This window comes from Sus scrofa, chromosome 15 (genome assembly GCF_054392235.1).
Source record: "Sus scrofa isolate SSC_HxYL_T2T_F1_AM1 chromosome 15, Sscrofa_HxYL_maternal_Yorkshire_Landrace_v2.0, whole genome shotgun sequence".
Lineage (NCBI taxonomy): Eukaryota > Metazoa > Chordata > Mammalia > Artiodactyla > Suidae > Sus > Sus scrofa.
Genome location: NC_139397.1, coordinates 146,346,584 through 146,363,789, shown reverse-complemented (window position 1 = coordinate 146,363,789; position 17,206 = coordinate 146,346,584). Strand labels below are relative to the sequence as shown.

At 46.2% G+C, this 17,206-nt stretch overlaps 1 protein-coding gene across 24 annotated transcripts in view; it reads right to left on the bottom strand.

The window, feature by feature from the left end:
* Positions 1-17,206, bottom strand: part of ARMC9 (armadillo repeat containing 9) — a 170,559-nt gene that overhangs the window by 71,180 nt on the left and 82,173 nt on the right. For all 24 annotated transcript variants that reach the window (XR_014830205.1, XR_014830204.1, XR_014830203.1 and 21 more), the window contains 2 exons: positions 14,150-14,240; positions 8,729-8,784 (listed from right to left, as the gene is read on the bottom strand). Coding sequence is in view for 17 of the 24 variants with exons in the window: in XM_085000635.1 (XP_084856761.1) it covers positions 8,729-8,784; positions 14,150-14,240 (147 nt within the window). In the remaining 7 variants the exon portion in view is untranslated. The remainder of the gene's footprint in view (positions 1-8,728; positions 8,785-14,149; positions 14,241-17,206) is intronic.

Genomic DNA, 17,206 nt, shown 5'->3' with positions numbered 1-17,206 from the left:
CTTCCAAAACTTATAAGATGCAGTAAAAGCAGTACTCGGAGGGAAATTCATAGCTGTATGTATCTAATACCTACATTAAAAAAGAAGAAAGACCTCAAATCAATCAGCTAACTTTACATCTTAAGAAACTAGAAAAAGAAGAGCAGAGGGAAGGAAACAATGAAGAGTAGGGCAGAGATAAATGAAATAGTGTTGTTAGAGAAAATCAATAAAACCAAAAGTTGGTTCTTGTAGAGATCAACAAAATTGATAAGCATTTAGCTAGACTGACTATAGTCAGCCTGGGCTGTCTTCACAAAATACCACAGACTGAGTGGCTTAACCAACAGAAATTTATTTCTCATAGTTCTGGAGGCTGAGAAGTCTGGGATCAAGATGCAGGCTGATTCACTTCCTGATGAGGGCTCTCCCCTAGGCTTGCAGACAGCTGCTTTCTCTCTCTGTCCTCATGTGGTGTGTGTGTGTGTGGGGGGGGAATGTGTGTGTGAGAGAGAGAGAGAGAGAGAGAGAGAGCGAGCGCAAGCAAGCTCTGTAGTGTCTCTTCTTATAGAGACACTAATTCTATCAGATCAGGGTCCCACACTTATGATTTTGTGTAACCTGAATTACCTCCTTATAGGCTCTGTCTCCAAATACAGCCCCACTAGAGTCCACTCAATTCAGTCCATAGCACTGACCAAGAAAAAGAGAGGACACAGATTATTGAAATTAGGAATAAAAGGTGGGACATGACTGACCTTATGGAAATGAGAAGAATCATTAGGGGAATACTATGAACAATGGGACACAAACAAATTGATGTCCTAGATGAAACGGAAAAATTCCTAGAAGAACACAAAGTATAGAAACTGGCTCAAGAAGCAATAAAAAATATGAATAGATAATAAGTAAAGATACTAAATTAGTAATAAAAAAATTCCCCAAAAGAAAAGCCCAGGTACAGAAGGCAGTGCTGGTAAATTCTACCAAACATTTAAAGAAGAATTAACATCAACCCTTCACAAACTCTTCCAAAAACAGAAGAGGAGAGAACACTTCTCAACTCACATTATGAGGCCAGTATCACCCTGATATCAAAACTAGACAAAGATATGAAAGAAGTCAAATTACACAATAATATCTGCTATGAATATAGATACGCAAATCCTCAATGAAATACTATCAAACCAAATCCAGCAACATATAAAAGAGATTATAAATCATGAAGAAGCAGAATTTATCTCAGAAGTTCAAGGATGGTTTAACACATGAAAACCAGTCAATGTAATACACCATATCAGAAGAATGAAAGAAGAACTCCCCACATAATCATCTTAATTGATTTAGAAAAGACATTTGACAAAACCTAATACTTAACAAAGTTGGAGAAGAAGGGTACTTTTTCAACACCATAATGAGCATCTATGAAGAACCTACAGCTAAGATCATACTGGACAGTGAAAGACAGAAAATGTACCCCTAAGATGGAAAAGGCCAAAGGGTCCACTCTCACCAGTTCTAATCAACACTGTAGGGAGTTCCCGACTAGGATCCATGAGGATGTGGGTTCGATCCCTGGCCTCCCTCAGTGGGTTAAGGATCTGACATTGCCGTGAGCTGTGGTGTAGGTCTCAGATGCGGCTTGGATCCTGCATTGCTGTGGCTGTGGTGTAGGCCAGTAGCTATAGCTCCGATTGATCCCTAGCCTGGGAACCTCCATATGCAAAGACAAACAAACAAAAAGACTGTACTAGAAGTTCTAGTGGGCAATCAGGCAAGAAAAGGATATAAAAGACACCTAGACTGGAAAGCAACAAGTGAAATTATCTCTATTCACAGATGACATCACGCTGAAGATGGAAAATCCTAAAGAACCCATCACAAAAAACAAAGAAACAATAACTTGCAAGAGCTAATAAACGAAGTCAGTAAGGCTGGAGGATACAAGATCAAAAAACTAAAATCAGGGAGTTCCCATCATGGTGCAGCGGAAACAAATTTGACTAGGATCCATGAAGATGCGGGTTCGATCCCTGGCCTCCCTCAGTGGGTTAAGGATCTGGCGTTGCTGTGGCTGTGGTGTAGGCCGGCAGCTATAGCTCTGCTTTGACCCCTAGTCTGGGAACCTCCATATGCCGCAGGTGAGGCCCTAGAAAAGACAAAAACAAAAAAACGAAAAAAGAAAGAAAGAAAACCTAGGTGACTGTAATGTAAAATCTAAGGTTAAGGGAAACCTTAATCCAGACAGAAAACCCAAAGAGTATAAAAGAAAAGCCAATATATTTATCTTAATTTTTTTAAAGATTTATGGCAAAAGATACTATAAAAATAAGTCAATAAATAAAAGATACATCTTTAAAATATGTGCAATAGGGCAAAAAAGATCAATACCTGTGATATATGAGAATTCATATGAACTGACACGGAGAGAGAAACAAAATTTAAAAAATGGAGAAAGAATGCATAAGCAATAAGATTCTGCTGCACAGCGCAGGGAAAGATACCTGATCACCCGTGATGGAACAGGACAGAGGAAAGGAGTGTATATGGACGTATGGCCGGGTCACTTTGCTGTGCAGCAGAGACTGACAGAACCTTGTATATCAACCATGAAAACAATTAAATAAATAAATAAATAGTGGCGAAAGGACTGGAATGAGAAATTACAGAAGAGCAAATCCAAACAGCCCGTCAAACAAACACAAAGATTCCCCTACTCACTACTCAGTGGAGATGCAAAGTTAAAATAACGAGAGAGCACTCTGCCACCATTAAACGGGCAGAACTTTAAAGCCATGGCACTTTTCACTGGTGGGGATGGAGGGAAAGGGTTACCTGCTCTGCTCGTGGTGTCTCACGTGTCACGCCTTGTTAAAAACGCCCCTGAAAAGTCTACTACAATTAAAACACACACACACTTCAACCCAGCAACGAAAGCCCACGTAAATGAAAGGACCACGAAATAAGAATACATTTCCAAAGATAGTCACTGCAGCGTGGTTTCAAGTCGCAAAAATCTGGAAAAGTTCACATTCACAGCATTAAAAAGAATCAATTCCTATGCCGGCTGACTGGGATTTCCAGAAAATACTAACAAGGGGACAAAGACAGTGTTGAGTATGTGTGTATTCGTCTCTGTATGTTATTTCATTTTGCAAAACAAATACTGACCAAAACATACGTGAATATGTATGTGTACACACATGCACCGTGTGTATCTTCTAAGCGAAGTACGAAAGCATAGACACAGACCGGGTTGTGGACGTGCATCCGGGGAGGGGCAGAGGCTAAAGCCCACACTGTCCCCCCTGGAAGACACTGTGCCTACTCTCCTGATCACAGCCTTCTCTCTTCTTCTTCTTCTTTTTTCTTTTTTGTCTTTTGTCTTTTTAGGACCGCACCCGCAGCGTGTGGAGGTTCCCCGGCTAGGGGTCTAAATCGGAGCTGTAACCACTAGCCTACACCACAGCCATGCAGGATCCCAGCTGTGTCTGCGACCCACACCACAGCTCACAGCAACGCCGGATCCTCAACCCACTGAGCGAGGCCAGGAATTGAACCGGTAACCTCATGGTTCCTAGTCGGATTCCTTTGCACTGCGCCACAACGGGAACTCCCAGCACACCTTCTTGTCACCCTTCCCACTCACCTAGGCAAGGCCAAGTCTTATCAAGAGAGCCACTTTCGGGGTTCCCGTCGTGGCTCAGTGGTTAACGAACCCTACTAGTATCCATGAGGACGCCGGTTCAATCCCTCTCTCTCCTCGCTCAGCGGGTTAAGAATCTAGCATTGTTGTGATTCTTAGACAGCAATCTAGACCCAGCTCGGATCCCACATTGCTGTGGCTGTGGTGTAGGCCGGCAGCTGTAGCTCCAATTCAACCCCTAGCCTCCACAGGCTGTGGGTGCAGCCCTAAACAAACAAACAAACAAACAAACAAAGACAGCAACTTTCCAGCTTTATCTGAGTACCTGGAATTTCTGCAGCACTTCCTGTTTCTATCACATCCATGGACCTACAAGTTCACATTTAGTTTCTATTTTTTGCTAACTATTTATATACGTCTCCCAAGAGACAAAATGGTGCAGTGGTTATCGGTGTGGACTGCTAAGCCAGATAACCTGGGTTTGATTCCTGGCTCCATCACGTACTGATTAGCTGTGTGCACTTGGCCAGGGACATTTCCTGTTTCCTCATCTGTGAAATGGGAACAATAACGAGACGTATCACAGGCCTTGTGAGGTGTGAACGAGGGAAGAGTACCTGTAAGTCCTAGAACAGTGCCTGACACGTGGACACGCTACACAAGTTATTATCAAGGTCACCACTACCTCATCTAGCTGGACTTTGAACGCTGAGAGGCAGTTTAATCCATAGATACTCTTAAATGTCTCTTGGATCCCTTCCCCATTATCTCCTAGATTTTTTTTTTTTTTTTTTTTTTTTGGTCTTTTTGCCTTTTCTAGGAGGTTCCCAGGCTAGGGGTCTAATCGGAGCTGCAGCGACTGGCCTACGTCACAGCCACAGCAACTCGGGATCCGAGCTGCATCTGTGACCTATACCCCAGCTCACGGCAACACCCACTGAGCAAGGCCAGGGATGGAACCCACACCCTCATGGTTCCTAATCGGATTCGTTAACCACTGAGCCATGATGGGAACTCCTAGAATAATGTTATTTTAAGGCCCTCAAATATTTGTTGAATAAGGAAGTGACTGGCTCTTGGCTCTGAGATGTCTACAGAGGAAGAAACTGCCAAGCACACGATTATTGCCTTCGTGGCAACAGCAAGGAAATGTCCCTGGCGGATCTAACGTGGCCTTTCAACACATTTTGTTAAAGGTGGGTGGGGGTGGACACCTGTCTTAAAATCAATCTTCTGGAATAGCACAGAAAGGCCTTTCATCTCCAGTCACAAAGCCACAAGTGAGCTAGACACGGGGGACCTGCCTCAAACTCTAACACGACAATGTGAGCCATTTGTGGCGAGAATACAGGGCTCCTTGTGATCCACCCCTGGCCCTTTGGGAACGTATTATATACATTTAACATAAAAATAAATTACAGAAGGAGTTCCCCTCATGGGTCAGCCATTAACGAACCCAACGTCCAAGAGGTTGAGGGTTCAGCTCCTGGCCTCCCTCAGTGGGTCAAGGATCTGGTATTGCTGTGAGCTGTGGTGGAGGCCGGCAGCTGTAGCTCCAATGAAACCTCTAGCCTGGGAACCTCCATATGCCAAGGGTGTGACCCTAAAAAGACGTAAATAAATAAATAAATTGTAGTTTTTATTGGATAGTAACACATTACTTCAAAGCACCAGGTGAGCTGCTCAAACTGTAGCTGCCAGCTATCCATTCGCTTGTGTGTACTGTCCCAGCTTATCTAAGGATACTTTATTTCTCTAGAGGCTTAAATGGGCCAAGAGCGTATAAGAAGCAATTCAGAAAATAATGAAAACAGCTGTCCTGCTGATGCCGTTCTCACTTGCTCTCTGAACATCCAACCTCTCCCTCCCAACTGGACCCCTGCCATCAGCATTTTAAAGTACTTCGGCATCTCCCAAATTAAACCAGCGATGCCATTTAGCCACTACCCAACGCTCTTCCCTGGTGTGTGGCCAGATCGGTGGGACGAGCTGTACACACTCGCTAGTGCCATCCTCTCGCTCCTCAGTTGCTCGGTTAGTCTTCAAAACCGCTCAGCCACGACCTCAGTCAACTAAATCCAGCGATCACGGCCCACTGCACATGGTGGACCTGCAGCTCCCGGCCTCGCTCGCTCGCCTCTCATCGCACTTCCTCCCCCCCCACCCCGGCCCCCACCCAGGGAGTTTCCAGTGTCAACAAAGAGGGTGTAACTCTCCACACCTTGAGCTACGTATATAATTCCTAAGGATGTGCGTTTATAAGTTTGTTTTTCTGCAACTGACTCGCACTGCTCACTTCACTTTGCAATTTCCTTTTCCCATTTGACGTTATATCCTAGACAGTTGACAAGCTGGAAAAAATCTAACTCCAAACATTTAAAATTTTGGTAAATATATATATACACATACATATATATATGTGTATATATATATATACATATATATATGAAGACGTAACTAAATAAGTGTTCATACATCAGGACAAGCCATTCCATTTTTAGAAATTGGAAAAATCAGATTTTCCTTCTGGGGTGCTTGAGACTCCTTGGTGGAGCAGGACCAGTGGCCGTAGTTGCAAGTGTGCAGACTTCAGCTCAGTGTAAAGCGGAGCAGCCATAAGCTACCCCGGCCTCCAGCTGCTCCTGGAGCCGGTCTACTTCAGAGGCGCTACGCGGCTCACTGAAAACAGTGGCTTCATTATCCGGCATTTTGGGTTTAAATAATTTTGCTGTCTCTTTCAAAGTTGTCACCTTGGGAGGTGACAGCCACATTCCACCAACAGTGTGTCTTACTCAAATGATTTTTGGAAGCCTTCCTTTAAGCATCTTTCATTTCCTCTCCCCCGACCCACTCCAGTTTTAGAAGTGGCACCTGGTCTTGGGGACCGCTGAGTAAAACCCAGACATGGTCGATCCTCCCCAGGTCGTCCGTGCTAATCAATCCTCCACGGGTCGCGTCAGGACCACAAGGGAGGGAGAGTCCAGAACTGACTTGAGCTCATCACAGAGTCATGTTTTGGCCCCAAGAGACAGGTCCTTTCTTTAGAATTTTCAACTAAACCCTTTCAAGAATCTTCTGAAAACTCTAGTTATCCCAACAAATACGTTCAAACACTACCTTCTTTTTTCAAATACTACAAACCCGCTATAACGGAAAAAAATAAAAGTCATTAAAAAAAAGATATTAACTCAAAATACATAGAAAACGGTATTGAAGCACCAGGCACACAGGTGGCGTCTTTTCAGTCCTGAAAAGACTAAGTGAATCAGGGAGCTGGGTTCTCTCCAGGGTTGGCAAATGATGACCGGTGAGCTGACGTGCCTGCTGTACGGCCAGTAAACTGAGAATGATGTTCAAATTTTAAAATATTTGAAAAAAAATTTAATGACATAAAAATCACATAAAATTCAAACTTTAGTGTTCATAAAAAAAGTTTTATGGGGATACATTCATGTTCCCCGTTTATGCACCGTGCATAGGTCCTTTGTGTTACAATGGCAGATCTGAGTGGACCTAACAGACTGTGTGGCCCGCACAGCCTGAAATGTTTACTAGCTTCCTCTTTACACAAAAAGTCTGCTGATCCCTGTTCTAAACCAGATTTTACTGCCGTCAGCTCTTTGTGACCTTAGACTGGCCTCCTCCCCTCTCTGGATCCACCTTTGTAGAGGAAGGGGCCCGGAGAAGGTGCTGGCCAGGATGCCCAACGGAGGTCCAGAGCTGCACAGTCCCGCTTGGCAGAGGGGGAGCAGGCGCGCCCGCTGGTGCCACCTCCAGGCCACTAAGAAAACGGCAGGCAGAAGGCTGCCTGCGGAAGGGCAACCACTCAGATCCCTGCACAGCCCTCACCTTGGGTGGAGGGATTGCAAGTGAAACTATCTCCTCCATTGATGGCTTTCGTGAGCAAAAACCTGGCTTTCACACGCCTTTAAAACGGATAGACCACAACTCCAAATAACAATTCATCTTCCAGGATTCACTTGAGGTCAAAAGAGAAGCAATGCAAATCCCTCATGACCACAGAGAACGAGGGAGGAGAGCATGCAAGGTTTTTTTAGGTCTGAAGGAAAATTAATGAAAATCCATTTATAAACAACAAGGTCTTACTGTAGAATACACAGGACTATAGTCAATATCCTGAGATAAACCATAATGGAAAGGAATATAAAAAAGAATACATATGTATGTATAACAGAATCCCTTTGCTGTAGGCATTAACACAACATTGTAAATCAACTCTCCTTCAATTAAAAAAAATCCATTCTACAGCCTATGAGTCACTATTCTCTATACCGTTTCATAAGACACACTCCCTCTGAACCTTCACACTCTAAAAACCAGGGCAGGAGATTTTCCACAGCTGAAGAAACTCAAATCAAAGGAATGCACATAACAAGGTGAAGAGGTTGGTTCTGCCGGCTCTGAACCGAGCCCCAGGCTCTCACCGTGAGCCTCCGTGCCCAAGGTTCCCCTGCACGCGGGAGACAGGGGAGGCTCCCGCCCCCGCGGAGCAAAAAACAAGTGCTGATGATCTGTCATCTTTCCAGCTCCTGTCAATCCCAATCCTTCAGAGTGTGGCATCTCCGTGCTGGCTGCAGCGAACCCACCAAGGTGTGGCGAGTGGTCTCAAAGCCACTTGGACAAGGCCTCCTACCCCAGACCCTGGTGGTGATGGGCTCTAACTGTCGTCCCTAGACTGGGCTGATCTTGAGATGTGCCCTGAGCAGAACGTAGCAGAAGTGATGTGCTGAGACAGCTGAGCCCAGACAAGGACTGGACGCTTTCACTTCCTTCCCCGTGGAGCCCACGCTCAACCAATAAGGAAGTCCGGGCCAGCCCACTGAGTGGTTAGAGGCCATGTGGAGAGGGGCCGTGCAGGATGCCATGCCAACTTGGGCATGAACAGCAGCCACAGGACACCCCAGGAGAGACCAAAACCACCCAGCCGAGCTCTAGCCAACCCGCAGAAGTAATTGTGAGAAGTAACAGAGCAGGGATGGAAATCTCCATTTCTGGACCAACTTTTCCAGGCAAGGAAGAGTCTCAGGGTAGTTGGTTGGTTCAAGTTCTCTACGTGTTGTCTGTCAAGAGCCTCCAACTCACCTCATCATCCTCATCTTCATCATCATCAGATTCAAGAGCTCCATCCGGCAGCTCTTCTGCAAAGAAAAAAATCAGTGAATAACCAAGACGGAATAACCAGTTGGGAGCCTGGCCAACAAAATCCTATAAACATGTTTCTGTATCGTTTCAGTAGTAGTCTGATATTATCCTAAGCAATTCTTTGTTTTTTTTTTTTTTTTTTTTTTTTTTTGTCTTTTGAGGGCTGCACCTGCAGCACATGGAAGTTCCTAGGCTAGGGGTTGAATTGGAGCTACAGCTGCCAGCCTATGCCACAGCCACAGCCACTCGGGATCCAAGCTGCATCTGCGACCTACACCACAGCTCCTTAACCCACTGAGCAACGTAGCTCCTTAACCCACTGAGCGAGGCCAGGGATCGAATCTGCGTCCTCATGGATACTAGTCAGATTCATTTCCGCTGAGCCACCGAGGGAGCTCCCCATCCTAAGCAACTGAAAATATCTCTCTTGGAGTTTCCTGGTGGCCTAGCAGGTTAAGGATCTGGCATGGTCTCTGCTGGGGTGTGGGTTCAATCCCTGGCTGGGGAACTTCCACAGGCTGTGGGCGTGGCAAATAAATAAATAAATAAATACAATCTCTCTAGTTTTATCAGAACACTTTAGTGGTGGCATGAGAAAAATTAAAAGCCAACATATAATTTGATAATTTAGGGGAAAGAGAGTAAACTAGTATTATTGCTAAGCACTGTGCTAGACAGTGTCACACGGGTTAGTGCACTTAATCCTCACTAAGATTTTGTTGAGTTTTATCCACATTTTATAGCACACAGCAAATGGAGGCAAAGAGGAGAAAGGACTTTTTTATGGTCACATTCCCAGTAAGTGATCAAATCGAGTCTATTGGAATTCCCATGGCGGCTCAGTGGGTTAAGAACCCGACTAGTATCCATGAGATGCGGGTTCCATCCCTGGCCTCGCTCAGTGGGTTAAGGAGCCAGTGTTGCTGAGAGCTGTGGTGTAGGTTGCAGACACTCCGATCCCGAGTGGCTGTGGCTGTGGCTGTGGTGTAGGCTGGCAACTGCATCTCCGATTCGACCCCTAGCCTGGGAACATCCATTGGGTGAGTCCTAAAAAGCGAAAAACAAAAAGCTGAGTCTATTCCTAAATCCCATGATTTTTCCACGGAGGTTAGGGGAAGTGGCCCTGGCGGGGATGGTTCCTGAAGGCTCCTGTGGTTCTTTGCTAGATCTTGAAAGAGTTTACAAAGGAGGAACAAATGAGCCACATAAGAGCGTCTGAGAAAGAAAAGGCCTGTTTCTTCATCTGAAAAATGGGTACAGACCGCCCCCTTCCTAGGGTTGTTGGGGGGTTTGCAACACACCAGAACTAAGCACCTGACCAGGTACACAGCAGGCATTACAGAGAAGCTGGTACTTTCTCCTCCACAAAGCTCCCCTGATGCCTCACGGAGCAGTCACCTCCCTCTTCCCAAACACACACGTTTTATCTAGAACTGTGACAGTACCTACCACCTGCTGGTTAATGTTTACCACGGAACCAGTGACTATTCTTGTTATGTTTCGAGTGGCTATACTCGGTGTGTTTCTCACCCACTGTTCTGGACTGTGAGTCCCCAGGACAGAGCACCTGACCTCTGCCCTATGGCCCTCTTACTATCTTCCTTATTATCACACGTGTCTTGAACAGATAACAGGAAAGTAAAGAAAGCCTGATAAAAGAGGAAAGGAAATCCAACAGGAAACAGGAGGAAAGAGGACTCAAAGGCCATTCTTGAACAGCCGCGCACACCTAGGAAGGCGGCAGATTGACCGAGATTTACCCAAACCCAGAAACCACTTCCTACAAGGGCATCCGGAGAAACCCCAGCACTCCATCCTCAACGCAGCCCTCGTTCTGAGGGGAAGGACCCCACTGACTTGGCCGGACGAGGCCAGCAGGACACACATGGGGCGCACGCGCCCGGCATGGGCTGTGCCGTTGCCATGGAAGCTGCTTTGCATCATCTGCATTTGTGCCGACGCTCAATCACCCAGTCTCTATTCCCCGCTGACCCCTGACCAGCACTGCTCCTTCCCACCTTCAGTAGGTGGCTTTCAAAATGGGGACGCTGCTGCATTTATACCAGTTTTAAACCTTTCTCCTTCAAATATGGAGATGGACTTTTTTTCGAGTCTTAGATGTTCTATGAGGCAACAGGCCAGTCCAGCCCCACTCCCCTCCCTGGGCTTGTGGGCTCAGACTCATCCTACTTTTGAAACAATCTAGTCCTGAGAACTCAAGTTCTCTAGAAGCCTCAGCTCCTGCTCTCTGGGATGACAGGGACATCTGCTCCCCACGCTGTTCCCTGGGTGGCAGCCCCCATTCCAGTAACTGGGCTTGGAGCTGGAGCTACCAGTACCCCTTCTTTCCTGAGGGCCCCAGTGGTGAAGCCTGATCTGCCTTGCTCCTACTCAGTGACCTGTCAGGTCTTCTTGATCTCCCTTCAGTGACTGGCTGGCATCTGCTGGTCCCCCTCGCTGAGCGCTAGTTACATGCAAAGCTCCCTGGTGCTGCTGGCTCGCTCACCACATCACCAGGCTGGATTTCTCCCTTAGGCTTGGCCAGAGCAGTCCTTCCCCACCTGCAGGGCTAGGGTCCTAAAATACACTGGAATTTTTTTTTTATTTAATTTTTTTCCTTTTTTTTTTTTTTAACGGCTGCACCTGCAGCATATGGAAGTTCCTGCGCCAGGGGCTGAATCAGAGCTGCTGCTGAGTCTATGCCACAGCCACAGCCACGAGGGATCCAAACCACATCTGCGACCTACACCACAGGCTGTGGCAACACCGGATCCTTAGCCCACTGAGCTAGGCCAGGGATTGAACCCACATCCCCAGAAACTAATCAGGTTCTTAACCCACAATGCCACAATGGGAACTCCTATGCTGGAATTTTTGAGGACCTTAAAGCTTTGTTAGAAAAAGAGCACTAAAGGATTGAGATAGGCTTGAATGTATGAAAACCCCTACACATGTTTTCATAGTTACTAAAATAAAAGAAAGTCAATATTCTAAAAAAAAAAAAAAAAGATTGTGGCAATACCATTTCACCTCTCCTAAACTAGTAAATGACTAATTCAGACTCCGCTACTAATTTCCCCTTGGGGTGAAGACCAGACTGGGCAGAAACTCTAGTTTTCCCTCCTCTAGGTTTCATCATGATGCCTTAGATTGATTCATTGAGACTTGATGCTGATGACACATCCTAAGGGGGTGTGTGTGTGTGTCTGGTCCTCCGGTCAAGTGTTCAATGACTTCTAATTTGCTTCAAAGTAGCAGACGCCTAGGTAAATACCTCTGGGGTCTTGTGGATACAGAATAACTTAGTTGCTTGAGATAAAAAAGGAGTGTAGGCACTCTATTGAAACTGGAACTTACTGAGCTGAGCAAGGAGATCCCAATTCTTCCCTGAGTATACAGGTTCTAAGGCTTTAGCTCTGCCCACGCTAACTCCTTACCAGAGCACAACCCTTACAGAAATGCAGACTGACCCCTCCCCCTCGCATTCTGGAGCATGTTGGTCCAAGGGCCAGCTTTGTGTAAGACAAAGACAAGTTTCTTGGCCAGAGAGACAAGACGCCTTGTTTCTTGGCCACCCAGGAGGAGGGAAGCCTGACAAGGAAATAGAGGTGAGAGTGTCTTGATAGCCTGAAACAGAGTTAGCCCTGAAGAAGGTTCCCAAGCCAACCCCGACCCTGATGCTGCAGAGGCCCCCTGGCCCGGGAGGAAGACCTCGGCAGTGACCACAGAGCAGAGAGATGACAACTTTCCCCAGCATTCCTCTGCCGTCCCAAACTGTGGCCTAATCGGAGGTTAGGGAACAACTCTAGCCGGGACTAAGATTAAGGTTTTATTTCATTTTATTTTAATATGCCTGCCCAGCAGAATGGGAGCTCCAAGTCAGCAATGAAGCCGCTGCAGAAAATACAATCTTACTCCTTGCCCGTCGCATCTGGGATGAATTACACTTGGTCCATAAAAACCAAAGGGGACGGGGTTCAAATAGAAATGGGCCCCCAGCCTGAAGGCAGCCAAGGTTTTAACCTCGCTGGCTGCCGCCCCAGCCGCCTCCCGTAGACCGGGAGCCCTCTGTGTCCTCCTCCTGCCTCTGTGTCTCTGTGCCCAGGATGCGGGGAAGCAGGGATGCACCACCTGCGCTGCACAACGGAATCACCTGTCAGCTTTAAACACGATTCCCACCGGGGGCTCCCCAGAGATTCTGATTTAATTGGCGGGGGCACTGCCTTGGGGGTTTGCAGATCTCCCCAGGGGACGCCCTGTGCAGCCCAGGCTGTGTCCTGGGAGCTGGGAGAGCCATCTTCGGGCTTCTTCCATTGAAGGGCTGTGGGTGGCCCCCTTTTGCCTGGCCTTGGTCAAGCTGCTGCCTGGGGGTTGGAGATCAGGAGATTCGTTTTTTTCCTTCCCTCATGTGAGACCAGGACCTGTGCACTTGGACTTTCGGTGAGGTGTCTGGGTGGGCATGTAGAAGGATTACACGGACAAACTTGGCCCTGGATGCTGGCCATGCCAGGGGCCTCTGGCATGTGTGCCAGTCAGGATCAGGGTGCTGGGAATCCACAGAAAGAGCTAAGAGCTTTCCCGCCACCTGATGCCATTAAAGGCCTCCTTCACCTTCCTTTCCTGCTTATTATGGGATGTGGGTGGTCATGGCAGTAGAAGAAAGGGGATCACATCCTCCAGTGTCCTGGTTGGCAACATAGAATTCTCTGGAGTGAAGGAACGAACGTGGGAGGACGATGGTATTTTCTATGGCGGAGCTGGAAAGGTTGGCCTCTGTTTTCATCATCTGACCCTAGGACCTTAATGAGCTAGAGAAATAATTACAAGGGGGAGGCCCACATGAAGAGAGCTTCTGGTCAGAGAAGGGTTTCTGTAATTGCTTTTTAATCCTTTTTGTTGACTATAAGCCAAAAGTGTGACACAACATTGCAGATCCTGGGACAATGTGGTTGAACTTGTGTTTGTGGGTTCACTTGGCTCTTCCCCGCTCCCTCAAGGCCTCTCTTTCTCTCTTTTTTTTTTTTTTTTTTTTTTTGACTTTTAGGGCACACCTGCGGCATATGGAGATTCCCAGGCTAGGGGTCGAATTAGAGCTGCAGCTGCCGGCCTACACCACAGCCACAGCAACACCGGATCCGAGCAGCATCTGGGACCTACACCCCAGCTCACGGCAATGCCAGATGCCTAACCCACTGGTCGAGGCCAGGGATCGAACCCGCATCCTCACGGACGCTAGTCGGATTTGTTTCCACTGCACCACAACGGGAACTCCAAGGCCTCTTGGAGCTGCTCTAAGAAAGCCCGTGTGTCTTCCTAGCATGTGTGAAAGATTCGAAAGATAGACTCTTGGATTAAACAGACCTGAATTAAGCTGCTTGATGATAAATTCAATCTGACGGATCATTTCGGCATTGCCTTCTCGGATGAAGCAGCGAAGGATGTCTTCCATGCCCTAGAAAGCATTGGAGAGATTAAGAGGTAACATTTCAGGGCCTGAGGTACTACTTTTCAATTGGGTAGTTTCACCTAATTGGGAAAAAAGACACAACGCTTTCTAGGAGGAAGAGATACACACAGACGACAACAAAATACCCTGCTCAGTTCTAAACATTCTTTTGCTTGTTCTTACAATTCACAATGCAATTATTTTATTCTTTTTTTGTTTTGAATTTTGTTATCTTTTTAGGGCCACACCTGCGGCATATGGAGGTTCCCAGGCTAGGGGTCAAATCAAAGCTACAGCCACCAGCCTGTGCCACAGCCACAGCAATGCGGGATCCGAGCCACATCTGTGACCTACACCACGGTTCACAGCAACACTGGATCTTTGAACCCACTGAGCAAGGCCAGGGATGGAGCCCACGTCCTCATGGATACTAGTCAGGTTCACTACTGCTGAGCCACAATGAAAACTCCAAATTATTTTATTCTTGGTTGACTATCTGACCAAATTACAACACATTTTTGTAAAAAAGCGATTATAAAATTTTACTGCATAGGTGTTCCTTTTAGTTTTGGCAATATGTTCTTTTGAGAGGTATTTTTGTTCCTGTGTTTTCCTTGTATTTATACATCGCCTTCTGGACTTTAGTGTCAAAAACGGTCTTTAAAAAGTAAAACCATATGTTCAGAGAAGTAAATGAACTCTTCTTAAATAGCTGTCATTCTTTTCCGTCAAAATAATTATAAAGTCACTACTTTGTCCTTTACCTACTTTACTACAAACACTGCCATCAGAATTTTCACTTAATGGAGTTCCCATCGTGGCTCAGTGGTTAACGAATCTGACTAGGAACCATGAGGTTGCGGGTTCGATCCCTGGCCTCGCTCAGGTTAAGGGATCTGGTGTTGCCGTGAGCTGTGGTGTAGGTCATAGACGAGGCTCCGATCCCAAGTTGCTGTGGCTGTGGCTGGTGGCTACAGCTCCGATTAGACTCCTAACCTGGGAACCCCCATATGCTGCAGGTGCGGCCCTAGAAAAGACCAAAACAAAAGTTTTTTTTCAGTTAAGATACTGACTTAACTATAAGTGTCTATTTCCTCTCCTTCCTCTTTCCTTGTGGGATCTGAATGGATGGCTGGAGCTAATGAGGCCTTCTTGCCCCTATGAGGGGAAAGTATCCAATACTGAACCCAAAGCAGAGAAAGCAGAATCCAGAGGTGCTGGCAGAGAAAAGGATCAAGCGCCATGTGAATCCTGATCAAGCTGCACCTGAAGCTTATGCCTGGACTTTTCAGTTACATGAGTCAGTAGTTCCCTTTTTAGGTAGGCCAGTTGGGAATCAACAGCTCTATCTGAATCAGAGAGGAAGTGCCAAGTGCAGTTTTGAGCATGGTGAGTTCCCATCATTTAAACAGAGCACTGCCTTCTAGAAAGGTTAAATCTGGATTGTTACTATAGCTTCCCCATAAACCAGCTGTATGACTTTGGTCAAATTATTTAACCTCTCCCAGCCTGTTTCCTCAACTATAAAATATAGGGTGGCAACTCAATTTAACTTGAGATTTTTTTTTTTTTTTTCTTTTTAGGGCCACACCCGAGGCATATGGAAGTTCCCAGGCTAGGGGTCAAACCAGAGCTATGGCTGCCAGTCTGCACCACAGCCACAGCAACTCAGAATCCGAGCTTCATCTGTGACCTACACCACAGCTCATGGCAACGCCAGATCCTTAATCCACTGAGCGAGGCCAGGGATCGAACCTGCATCCTCATGGATCTTAGTTGGGTTCGTTAACTGCTGAGCCATGAAGGGAACTCCCAATATGAGATTTTTAAAAGATATAATTGGGTGTTAGTTACATAAATGTATACACTTGTCAAAATGCCCTGAACTCTATAAGCCCTGTGCATTTCACAGGCCTAAATTACACATTAAAAAAAAGCATCTAGTCCAATGACTGGCTCATAGCAGATGCTCAATAAATGGCCGAGGCTGTGGCTGCTCTGTCTGGTGGGGGTGGTGGCTCAGAAGAGAGAGCTGGTAGCTGAAGCAGGGGAACAAACGAGGTTCCCAGTGGCCAGAGGGAGAAGAGAAGAGGGTGAAGACAGAACCTTAGAGAACAGTAACATTTCACTGGGAGCCGAGGTAGTCCAGCCCAGGGAGGAGGCCACGAAGGAGTGGTCTGGGAGGGCGGAAGTGAATAGCCCTTAAGTCAAGGGAAGAACAGTCACAGAGGGCATGGTCGCAGGGGCTTATTTCCCCAAAGGGACAGGCCCTTCATGGTCAGGAAGGCCTGTTCCTTGTCTACCTCCTGGGCTGATCTTTTCCCACTCTCCATCCCGACCTGAGCTAAGGGCCAGAGGAGGGGGCACATTACCAAGTGCAAGCAGTGCAATAACCCCTAAAGGGCCAGGATCTGCACCCGCCAGCTTCCTAATGTCACTGTCTAGCTGTGTCACCAGTGGAAGAAGACAAATTATTCATTCAGGCTTTCCTGCTACCTTCCCCCCACACTTTACTTTTGCAAGCAATTTAACTCTTCATATACGGAAAGATCTTTTAATTCTCATTTGCTCTCTCTCCCCTCTCTCTAGTTCAGTCTCTCTCTAGTTCAGTTTTACTTGGGGAAAAAAACAAAAACAAAAATGCCTCCTCTGTAATTGGGAGGATTATTGGGGAAAGAATTCTTACTAGAAAATTCCCCGGTGCGAAAGTTCACTTATTTTAAATATACATTGAATAATAAATAAGTTAATAATAAAATAAATATATTATCAAAAATACATATTTTTTACCAAACTAAAATGGAAATTATAGGCATGGTAAATCATAAAACAACACTCTTTTATCACAAAAGCAATAACACGTCACTTCAGATAACCCAGGCCAAGGGGTTTGGGATGGAAATATGTAAAATTGGGTTGTGATGATGGTTTTACAATTACACATATAATAAAATTCACTGAGTGTAAAAAAA